An 11943-nucleotide genomic window follows, 5' to 3' on the forward strand; every position below is an offset into this window, starting at 1 on the left:
ATGTGCGGCGAGAGCAGCAGCGGCTCATTGCACTCAGTCAACGGGGTGCCTCTGCTAGAACACCGCGCAAGCCATTCCTCCACCAGTATCACCTTGCTCAGGCGGTCTACGGCGCCTTCGTGCTGCACCAGCACAGACCACGGCTTGGAGAGCGGTCCCAGAAGGCGCGCCAGCTGTTCCTCCGACAGGGGGTGACGGCGCCTGCACCACATAGATAGCCACCAGATCACCACCACAAGAATGACGCACAGAGCAACGCACATGAGCAGGTGCATAGGCCGCTCGCGCATGCCCAGGAGCCGCCCCCAAAGCCGCGCCGCGCCGAGCCTAACGCGCTCAACAAGGCGCCAAAGTTGCGGAGGAGGACGCGACCCGCCGGCATCCCCGCGCTTGAGCTTCGGTGATCGCGGTGCTGTACAGTTGGGAGTCGCGGAGTATCTAAAGAAGCCGGTGCATCGCCGCGGCAAGCTGGTCACGCAAGACAGAGGGGGCCCGGAGAACGGCATCGCAGACGTTGGTGATCCGCCGGGGGTGCCCATCTCGCTGCTCATCCACATCTTTGGCGTTTAGGGGAGGCAAACCCGCGGGGGTAGGGGCGCGCAGGGCTGCCTCGCTGTATAGGAGGCGCGAGCTCCGACGCGGCCGGGGATATAGGCGGCCTAGGCGAGCCCGCGTCGCCGGTAAGCGGAGCGCGGGGCAGGGATGTAAGTAAACGGAAAAACGAAAGAGAAGCGAGAGAGAGGGGGTGCCCACAGTGATGCGGCGCTCTCCCCAGTACGCCACCGCGATGTTCACACGAGAGTCCGCAGGAAGGTGAGCGCCAGCGTGCGTACTCCGCCTGAACAGAGCGCAGTAGCGGACTGCAAGTAGAGGGAGAAGAAACGCAGGTAAGGGGGAAATGCGCAAGCGCACTCGCTTTCCTTCGTCGGCCTGCAAGAGAGGGGGAGGGGAGAGAGCGAGAGAGAGAGAGACTTCGAGGCCGTGAGCGACTCTGCATTGTCGGCTCGATCGCTCCGCCTCCTGGGCGGTGTGTGCGTGCGTGACGCTCACACCGAGCCCAGGCCAGCAGGAGTAGAGAGCAGCTGTTATGCATGAGCAGCGATACGCACACACCCTGTGGTGGGGCTAGCGAAGGGGGGGAGTGCGGCGCCACCCTGCCCCTCCCGCGCACTGTCTCACGCCCCCCGTGTCGCCCAGCTGTGCCCCTTCGCGCCGGGCTCACGGGACCACAGCCCGGCCGGTCTGTAGAGCCTTCGCCAGATTTCATGAGGCAGGCCCGTGGGTCACGCACGATAGGCGATCCATGAAGCAACATGCAAACTGCACTGACTGGGTGGGCAGCTCTGGCGGGAAGCAGCGGGAAGAAGAAGTGCTATCCGAGTGAAGGGGGACCGCAGCCCCCGCAGACACAAACGAAAAGGCCCCCAATGCAGCAGCCCACCACTCGGTGCGCGGCTGCATCCGTGCCGTCCCCAACGCGTGTCCGTAGCGGCGGCTTGCTCGGCCGCCCGGTTCACGCACGCGGCACCCCATCGGCCCAACGGCGCGTCGGTGTAGTGCTCGCACGCCGCGCCGGTCGACGCCATCGGCGTGATGCGCCCCGCGGTGTGTACTGGGCGGGACCCACGCAGGCCATTCGCCCAGCTCACCCGGGGCACTCGCGGGCAGCAGTGCGCAACGCTGCGAATGACTGCCACCCATTGGAAAGCAGCCGCGCTGCCCCTTGGAGAAACCGCCAGCATCGCTGGGTTGGAATCGGCAGGACTCGGGTCCTCAGCCACGGCCGTCCCAAGAGGCGCTCGAGCTGGTCCACCGTGTCGGGCTTCGAGTTGATTCCGCACACAGCCCCCTCGCGGCATTCCCACCAAGGCAGACCACCTTCGCCTTGCGGTCGCAAATCACCGCCGCAAACGTACAGCCGAGCGCGGCCTTGGCTTCTTTCTCGCTGAGAGTGACGGGGAAACGGGCTCACCGCCTGAGCCGCCGACGCCACTGCCTGCCTCGCTGCTCGGCACGTGTCGGCACAGGCTGCACGCTGTCCGCCCACACACTGGCCCCCACACCCGTAGCGGGGCGCACGGCGTAGGAGAGGGCGGGCCACGGTTGCTGGCACCCTCTGCACCGTTCCACGGCTTACGCACCACCCCGCTGGCATGGCTCTCAGCTGGCCGGCTACCCCGCCAGCAGCGCCGAACACGGGGAGGGGCCTTGGCTCTTCGGGCATGGGCGCCTGAAAAACCAACGCTTTCGGGTCCGTCACTCGGCCGGCGCCGCACAGTGCGCTCTGCCACGGCGAGCCACGCGTTCGCCACTGGCGACCGCACGAAGAAACGCCCCCTGAGCTGAGCACGACCCTCCCCCACCACAGAGAGAGCGCAACCGACCGCGCAGCTGCGGGAGTCGCATCACCCCGGGAGGCCTGCCGCACGCACAGCCGCAACATCCATGCGCCGCTGCGCGGCTTGCGTGAAGTGGCGCGGGCAGTGGCCCGTCCGCTAAGGTCGCAGCTCACCCCTTGCCCCGCTGTAGCGGGCGTACGTCGACGACCCGGTCCCCAGGCGGCATCACGTCCAGCAGCGGGCTTGCCCCCGCAGGACCACCAGGGGGGTGGTGGACCGCGCCCCTCTCTCCTCAGGCTGCGCGCCGAGCACGTCTGCCGCGCTAAGCTCGCACGGAGGGTTAGGGCACGTGAACTGTGCCCCCTCTCGTCCCGCATTCCCCACTCCTATGGTCTCCGTCAGTAGTGAAGATGGGGAAGGGGGGGACTACACGGGGAATTACAAATGTGTGCCCCCACCCGCCACATGTCAGCACGCCGCGCTACAACCACGCAGAGTGGCGTCGCTTGGCGGGACAGAAGGATGTGGCAGAGACAGAGAGAAGAAACATATGAGCGACACTGCGGTGTAATGTGGAACACACACACACACACACACACACACACACACACACACTGGCAATGGAGGAGGGCGTCACACTGCGCAGGAAAGGGGAGAAGAATAGGCCCAAAGAGGTGGCGAGAGAGAGAGACGGCCGTGAGCGCTGCTGTCGCACTCCCCAAAAAAGGAGCGTCGGAGGTGTGGTTTCGGCAGTTGCAAACACCCCTCCACGTGCGCGTCGCTTACTGCGTCGGGGAGTGCTCCCTGTACACCGAGAGAGTCGCAGAAGGAGTGCTGCCGCTGTCCTTACCGCTGCTGCCTCCCCCCCCGCACCTTCCCAGTCCTCTCCCGCATCCCTCTCTCACCGCTGTCCTCCGCTTACAGGGGTGCAGTGGCTGCCCCTTCTATCCCTCGTCTGCCTTGCGCCTCTGCGGCCACTGTCAAACAAACAAAATGAGAAAAGGCCCCCTGGAGAGTCAGGCGGCACACACCGCGAGAGCCACTCCACCACCCACACCTGCCGCATGCACAACACACGTGACGCCTGTGGTTACTCCCACACAAGGATAGCGGGCGACACCCACGTGGCGCCTTCGTCATCACAGGGAAGGCTCAGCCCGTGCCCCACAGTTGTCCCCACCCTCGTTGGGTGGTGCCCCACAGTGCGCTGGCTGCGGACGCCGCCGCCGAGGTCGAGCCTGCGGGGGCGGTGGCCCCGCCTACCTCTATCACGTCTGATTCACCCAGGCCGCCAAGTGCCCAGCCCGGCGAGGCGTCGTGGTCGCCACTGGTGGGGTATACAAGTGACGATACGCCGACGCCACCGCCGGCCGCCGCCACAGCCACCGCTGCAGACGAGGCACCTCCAAAACGAAACGGCTCAGTGGGCAGCACGCCAGTGGATGACGATGTCTGGTACGGACTTAACTCCGACGCCGTCTGAGGCACACGCAAGTACGTCTGCGGGACAAGGGCGGCAGCGCTGGCAGCCGCTGCGGACGGCGTGCCGCCGGACCCCACAGAGGCGGCGGCAGCAGCCAACGCCGCATTCGGCGACACCGCGATCGGCAGCAGTGCAAGGCGGTTCACTCGCTCCCGTGGAAAGAGAAGCTGCTCAGCGGAGAACGGCGCGGCAGCCGTCGCGCCGGTGGCGGCAAACGGCTTTGAAGCCACGGCAGCGGCCACAGAGGGGGCGTGAAGCGCCTCGCCGCTGCGTGTATCACGCACACCTCCCTCGTGCGACTCCTCACTGTGCGCCACCCACAGGTGCGCGCTTGCCGAGATAAACCGATGAAACGAAGAGAGTACGAGCGGAGCCCCGCTGCGCCATCGCACCGGATCGCACGTGCTCTCGAGATGGCGCGCGACGCGTCGCAATGGCCCGTCCACAAAACTCGCTGCGGCGTCGGCGCGGACGCCACTTCTACCGGCGTCGGGTGTAAAACGCGGCATGGCGGGTGAGTCCGCTTCGGTGGCGAAGAGCCCAGCGCTGCTGCTACTGCCGCTTCCTGCGCTCCCTCTCCCCACACACCACACGGACGAAGTGAAAAGAACATCCATATACCATTGCAAGCGCACGTGATCTGCCTGGCTCTGCGTGGCAGCAGCAGCGGCTGGTGCAGTGTTCCCCACTGACACCACACTGACGAGGGCCGCAGCTGCCCGGTCACCGCTCTCACCTATCACATCAACGAGGGGGCAGAGCTCGAATTCGTAGACCTCCGCTGATGTCTCGGCAAGGCGTTCCAGCACTCGCCGTCGCTCCTTCTCCATTACCAACATATGCAAGCCGCATCTCCTGGCGCCGCTAAAGCGCACCGAGGCTGCTGCGGAGGCGGCGTCACTCTGGCCTTGCCTGGAGGCGGCACTGGCATCATGCGTAGCTTCAGTTCTCGATGATGGCATGAACAGCTCGGGAGAGTCACTAAATACGGTTGGCACACCGTACAGCGCCTGGTGGAGGTAGCGCAGCACCGTCTGGGTTAGCATCATGACGGCGGGTGTAGGCTGCGCAGGATAGGCGATCCCGTGACTCCCGCTGGCACTGCTGTCACCCGGCGCGGCGTCACCCACCATCGGTGCGCGAACCCATGCAGCCGAGTACAAGTGTGTCATTCGACGCAGCGTCGTGCCGGCACGGCTAGCCACTGCAGGGCTCGCTGACTCCTTGCCTCCGCTCTCTCTCGGCCTCAGAAGTGACGTGTATGCCTGCTGGAGGGCCGTGCGATAAAGCTGAATGATCATCGCTTGCCATGGTGCCTGAGTCCGCTCGTAGAGATCCTCTGCCTCAGCGCAAAGTTGCTGCAACCGTGTCTCCTCGCTTGGTGGAGCTGCCCTCCGCAGCGCCTGCAGCGCCGCCAAGTACACCCGTACGAGCAGCGACAGCTCGTAGCTGTGCACCACAGCCGCGTTCGTCTCGTTGGGGGTTGCGCCTGTCCCAGTATTGCGCAGCTGCGCCGCTACACGGTGAAGAGCGTCCTTCAACCATCGCTCGATGCGCATGTGCAGCGGCGGTGGCGGCGATAGCGTTGACGGTGGTGATCCCGCACTGCCATCACCAGCCGATGTCTGCACCGCGGCAGTCTGCGCCTGCACCGCCTCCACGAGGGTTAGCAGACACCGATGCAGCAGTTCGGCAGCGTGGCCGTTCATATGAGGAACACAAAGTTGAGCGCCGCCCATTGACTCCTGCTCAGCACTAAAACGCGCCTCCCAGTCAGGAAATAGCATGTCGCGCATGCCGCTCAATATCGCCGCGAGTTGTGCCTGCTGAGAGGCACTCAGACCAGCGTTGGCTGCAGCGGCGTCCAGCGCCGGCTGCTGCTCCACCCCCTTCGCGTCCACTGTGTCAGACATCCCTGACAGAGGTAGCCGCGCCGCCCGGCATGCTGCGCGACCCCACTCCAGCCCTTCTTCGGAAAAAATGCCTTCGCCTGATGTCACGCGGAGAGTCCCGTGCGCGCTGCCGGCGGTCCCTGTCGCTGCCCGTGGCCGAAAACGAGCCCAGCGTATGCCCGCCATCGCAGACGAGAGGCCGCCCCTCTCGCCACGGCGTCCAGTGTGTCCGCGTATCGGCGCCAAGGTGGTACTCCCAGTAAAGCTCGGAACGCCTCTCTGCCCTGTCTCCGCACGACTTGCTCTTGCAGCGCCGTCAAGTGAGCCCGACACACCGGCGTCACTCGCCGAGTCCACAGTCGAGAGCGCATGCAAGCGGAGTACGGAGAATAGCGCAGGCCATGTGTTCTCTAGCGCTGATGCGCCAGTGAAGCCGTGATAGGTGTTGCCGTCTCCGCTGACGCCGCTCACATGGTGCTCATGCTCAGTGTCACTGCCCTCGACACTGCCCTGTAGCATGCACAGGGCTGAGGTTATTAGGCCCTGTGAAATACAAACCTCGACGAAGCTCACAGACTCCAAGGCAACGGTCACGCACCGCTGCAGGGCCGCGTGCACGGTCGTCTGTTCCACCAGCTCCCACCACCGCGCCGTGTCGACGGCGGCCCACGTTTGCCCAAGGCCGGAGAGACCAGATGGTATCCTGGGGCCCCGCGCTCCCGACAGTAAACGGTGCGGTAGGCCGCCCTGCAGCGGTTGTCGCAAAGCCTCGCGCGCCTCATGCATCGCGGGCGTGGTATCCAGTCTGCGCTGACCCTCACTGTGCCCCGCTAGTACCACTGGATCACGTGCAAGCAAGACCACCAGCGATGACACACAGGGGGCAAGCAGCTGATGGCATACAAGGCGCAGCAGTGACACCAGATCTGCCGCCTCAGAGGTGGTGGACGTATCCTCCGTTGCTGCGGCGTCTGCAAGACTGGAAAGCAAGCGCTCACCGACAGCCATCGATGGCGCGATACTGACTTGCAACTCGTCCACCGTGTTCACACTCGCCCGGAGTAGCTCAACGTACGCACGCCGCCGAGTCACTGCTCCTGCCGGGGATGGTGCCACACCGAGAGCCACGTTTACCGCCACGATCCCATCCGAGTCGCGCATCGGTGTGTCGCTTCTGCCCACAAGAGATGACGGGAGAGTGTCCGTCGCGGCGAAGGAGCCGAGGGGGGTGCCTGGAGAGTCCTCAGGCACGCCGCTGGCGGCAGCGCTCCCGGAGGCATTGCGCAAGCGCCACTGCAGCAACTCGTCGAGCGACTGTGCACCGGCAACAGCGCCGGCGACATGGCCAGCGACCTCGCGCGGCTCCCCTGACGCCTCCTCGTCCGCCACACAGGCGCGCTGCAGCAGGGATAGAACGACTGTCTCCTCATGAAGCCCCGCTGCCGCTGGGGGCACCTCTGCGGAGGCGGCCTGCACCAAGTCAACGTAGTCGGCAAAGGCGCGAAGTAGAAACGAGAGGCCAGAGAAACACCGCAAGGCCCACGCCGTGTTCGGCGTCTCATTGCCCACCGCCACGGGTGTCGTTGTGGAAGTCGTGGGGTGGTCCGCTGTAGCCGCCACCAACCCCAGCGCCGATAAGTGGGTGGCCGTTGCAAAGACGCGCGTCTTGGTGGACGTCGCGGTGGGTGGCAGCAGCGTCACATCACCCTCCGATTTGGGGCAGCTCCATCTGCGGCCCACGGCCGCGGCCGTACCCTCGCCGCCTCCTCCTCCTCCTCTGTTAGCAGGGAGGAAGGAAGACGGCTGCGAAGAAGAATACGTCGCGGTCTGCGGCTGTGCACTGGCGCTCGGGAGTGCGTCCGACATGAACGACGGCGCCACAGCAGTCCACCGCACCGCGTTCAGTTGGCTCTCACGCAGTAGCAACACAGCCAAAAAAGCCAGCAGCATCCGACTCGGATCAGCAACACCAGGAAGCACCTCACCTACTGCCGCGGAGGCGACCGGCGCCGCCGCTGTGCCCACAACCGCCGAAACGATGGACTGCACATCCTGTGAAGCCAGCTGGTACAGCGCATCCACGGCACCCTCAAGTGACGCGATCCCCGTCGACGATGCAGCAGGCCTCGTGTCTTGTGTCCCTGACGGACGCACTCCCGATTTACCCGGCAGTGCAGCGCCTGGCGCACACGCCACGAGGGCGTTCACAAGCGTGGGTGAGCCGCGAAGAGCCCGCAGAGCGCCGTGAAACTGAGCAAACGTCACCCACACATACATCAGATGGCGCTTTTCCGCAGCTCGCACAGTCCTCGTCTCTGAAAAGGAGTCCCTCGGATCAGACTCAGTTGCGACCTTTAGCATCTGCTCTGCAAGCCGATTCCGCTGCTCTACAAGCCACGCGTAATCGTCAGCAGCACGGCGCAGACGCAGCAGCATCAGCTTCACGAGTCGCGTCTCAAGGGCCGTCACTCGTCGCTGAAAGCCAGTGACCCACGACGGAGGCTGCTTAGCGGAACGCATCATGCTTTGACCGCGTACGTCGGCAAGCGCTACGGATGATGCAGTGGGGGCGTCGCCGATACACATAGAAGACTGTACGCTGCCGTTGTCGTCTGTATAGAGGAGAAGAAACGCCTGCACTCGGCGCAGACGACGCGCAAGACGGAGCAGAGGTAAATCACGCTCCAAAGCGCAGAGAAGATCCTCGTGTTTCTTTCGGCTTTCAGCAGCCAATGCGGCGGCGTCATGCGGCGAGTGGTGCGCATGACTCGAGTCGTGGTAGTCCTGTCGCTCATCGAGTTGGTGCGCTGGAAGCAACACGGACGCAGCAAGCGTGGTAGAGTTAGCAAGGAGACTCGACAGCTCGGCATCAACCGCAGCTGTACCTCGCCCCATCGAGGCCGTTGCAGACTCCAGCGCCATGTAATCAAGGTGCAATGTCTGCAATTCATCGCTCACATACATTCGCTGGCCAATGAAAGCAACTGAGCCCGTCTCTCCGTCTACTGCAGCGCTTTGGTGTGCGCCCTTCGACTTCACGTAAGTTGGCCCCACGGGCGGCAGAGGCAACTCCACTATGGGCAGCCCCAACGCCGAGTCGAGTTCTCTCCTATTCGGCACATTCCTGCCACAGTCCCCGTTCGTCGCCGAACTGGCGTTAGCGCCACGATTCCCTTCACTCCTCCTCCTGCTGCTCCGGCTGGTGGTGGCATACCCTTTCATCACAAGCCGGTGCGACGGTGTATCGCTCGAAGTATTGTTGTTGTTGTTGCCAGCGGTGGCGATGGAAGTGGGTGCTGCCGTGACCACACGCCTCTGTCGGCGAAGGCGTGTGGCAAACCACGAGGGCGGTAGAAGCGGCTGGGAGTCCGCCGCCCCGGCACGGCTGCAGCCGTCTACATCGCGCGCCGCACTAAGCCGCTCCATCGCCTCCTCGATGGTCAGGATGTCTGCACAGTCCCGCTCCATCCCCACGACACCATCACAGGCACCGAGGAGATCTCGATAGGAGTTGCCGATAACCGCGCGAAGATCGTGCTGGTTGGCCTCGATGCTTCGCGCTACAGTGGAAAGGTAGTGCAGCGCCTCCCCCACATCATTCTGACAGAGGATGCGTCGCACCTCCTGCGCGGCTTCCTCCATCGTCATTGCTGGGCGGCTCTGCTAATTCTTATTTTTGTGTCGCTCGGGTCCACTTCTACGCGGGGCGGCTGAGCTGCGCACAAATTCTGCTGTCGGAGGGGGGATGTGCCTCGGGGCGGGGGGGATAGTGGTGCGGTACAAGGCGTGTCAGTGCCCGGCAAGATTGCGCGCTTCACTCAAGAGAGTAAAGAGGCGGCAGAGCAAAAGGGAAGGCAGCGGCACGACAACCAGAGCACAGCCACCGGGGGATGCAATCAAAATTTCGTGCGCAGCGACGAAAACGAAGGCAAAAAGCGAATCCGCGACAGTCCTCGTTGCCAACACCACCACCGCCACCGCGCAGTTCAAACGTTTACGCGCGTGCGCTGGCTGAAGTTTTGTGTCACCTCCTCCACTCCAGCTGCCTGAGGAAAGCCCCTGGTGCCAAGTCACGGAGTGGCGAGCACGAAGGGGGGGGGAAGGGGAAAAGAGTTGGCAAGAGGAAAGAAAAAGTCGCAGGGAATTCACACCCGGTGCACGCAAGTGGGTCAGGGCGACGACGATGTAGACGAAGACAGTCAGGGAGTACACTACGTGTGCCGAAAAGGAAACGGAGGCGAAGTGGAGAGAGATGAAAGAGAGAGAAAGGGAAGATGCAGGCATCCAGGGGGGTTTGTACACCACAGGCAAGAGTGGTAGCAGCAGGCGCTCGCTCAATCCTACATTATCTGAACATCCTCCTCGTCATACAGTATGTAGGACGTTTGGGTATGTCGCATAGGAACAGGCATGCGGGCACACGTGCCCGCAAAACACCATCAGAGGAGTGGTACTGATGAATGATAAATGCCCAACCGCGGTAGCATGTTAACCATCCGCGCGGTGCTGGACACAAGGTGAGAAGAACACGCCTAAGAGAAGCGAAAGAGCTGGAGCCCACTCTCTTAGCTATTTTTCTCACCTCCATGTACGCTCTGTCGTTCACTTGTGTACGTTTCCTTCCGCTCCGCTGCTTACGTCATCGTGCTCTTCATCACGCATGGCTGCGCAGCATCAGATGTATCAGTGTCTACATCACTACCACCAAACACACCCCCCCCCACACACACACACGTGCACATACTACACACAGATACGAGTATGCGTACAGGTATGCATATGAGCTCACTCGTACAGAGTAACCGAAAGAAAGAAAAAAGGAATGAATGGGTGGTGGTGCATGGCCCAACGTTGCCGAGCAATGCCAAGATCCGAGCAAACGATTATCGGCGCAAGCCAACAGAGCGCCTGCCAGAGAAGGAAGGGGGGAGGAAGAGGGGGTGCGGGGAGGATGAGAGGCGAGGAAACGGTAAACAACGTGAAAGACAGTACGCAAGCCTGTGCAGAAGTAAATGTGTAAACGCGTGTACCGCGCGCAGAGAGAATAGCGCGATGTTTATCGGCAAACAAAGGCCCACCTATGCGCAGGTGGACGTTTGAGCGAAAATGCGAAGCGAGAGAAGAAATGAAATGAAATGAAATGAAATGAGAGAGAGAGAGAGCCCGGCGCAGGGTGGGCAGCCGCCACCACAACAACGTCTCGCAGCAAATAAGTGGCCACTCTGCACACAAATGGCAAAAATATCAATGAGAAAGAAGCAATAAAAGAAAACGAACGTGTTGTGGGGTTGGACATCGCCACCAGCAGGCCCACATCCTATCACGCGAGGACAACTGCACAGGTGCACACACACACACACACCACCTCTACCACCACCGCCCAGACTGAATAACGAGTCAAGGGGCAGGGCTGAACCCAACACCGTTGGGCGACGCTCAGTTCCCCCCCCCAGTACGTACACGCTACTGCATACAGCGCAGGCCAGGCCCCCAAGATTGTGCCCAACATCACCGCAGCACAGTGCAGGCACAGCAGTAATAGGCGGATGCATATAGCGCAGAGATTACCCGGCACGGCGCAGAGTGAACTGGAATAAATGTCGTCATGCCTGCGCGCGCCTCTCCGGGATAGTGTCAGCTCGGTGCTGTCCGCCAGGACCACGCAGCCCGCCCAGACGTACACCCGAGAAGACGACCGGCATCCTGCTTGGCCTCCCCAGCACCACCAACACGGGCACGAGAGCCGTGGCACCACGCACGACAAAGGTGGCCGGCCGGCCATCCATCCCTCCCTCCACAGCTCAGGAGTTCCAGTAGCACACGAGCAAACAAAGAAAAGGAGTACCAACACCACGTTAAGAGCGCCCAGCTGCGCCACCGTCGTCGTCGCCGTCGCCTTCTATTTGTTTATTCGTCTTCTCTTGCGACTCGTTTCGCCTCATTCTTGTTGCACCGCGTCCCTCTGGAAAGCACGACTACCACCACCACCACCACCACCATCCAGCACCCCTACCAACATCTCCGTCGAAGTAAGTAAGTGAGGGAGGGAGTGAGGGAGGGTGGGAGGGGGGGTTGCGGGCTGCATGGATACAAGACAGAGCCCGATAAAGTGAAACACGTTAAGTACGGCAGGCCGCAACGCACAGGACGCGGGACCACCACACCTCCATGCGAGCACAACACCACGGGGACAAAATAAGGCAAAAAAAAAAAAGAGAGTTTCGAGAAA

General features: G+C 62.7%; 2 protein-coding genes across 2 annotated transcripts, besides 1 other annotated feature; both read right to left on the reverse strand.

The window, feature by feature from the left end:
* Positions 1-557, reverse strand: LPMP_020120 (phosphoglycan beta 1,3 galactosyltransferase; the record flags this gene model as incomplete). The annotated part of the gene is made up of 1 exon (XM_010699855.1): positions 1-557. A coding segment is annotated over one exon (557 nt), but the record flags the coding sequence as incomplete, so codon positions are not given.
* Positions 558-3491: 2934 nt separating this feature from the next.
* LPMP_020130 (hypothetical protein) lies at positions 3492-9362 on the reverse strand (the record flags this gene model as incomplete). Its single annotated transcript, XM_010699856.1, has 1 exon — positions 3492-9362. One exon carries the CDS (start codon positions 9360-9362, stop codon positions 3492-3494), a length of 5871 nt encoding a protein of 1956 aa, XP_010698158.1.
* Positions 9363-11111: 1749 nt separating this feature from the next.
* Positions 11112-11269: a repeat region.
* Between the last annotated feature and the right edge of the window lie 674 nt (positions 11270-11943).

Source organism: Leishmania panamensis (assembly GCF_000755165.1).
Source record: "Leishmania panamensis strain MHOM/PA/94/PSC-1 chromosome 2 sequence".
NCBI classification, from domain to species: Eukaryota; Euglenozoa; class Kinetoplastea; order Trypanosomatida; family Trypanosomatidae; genus Leishmania; species Leishmania panamensis.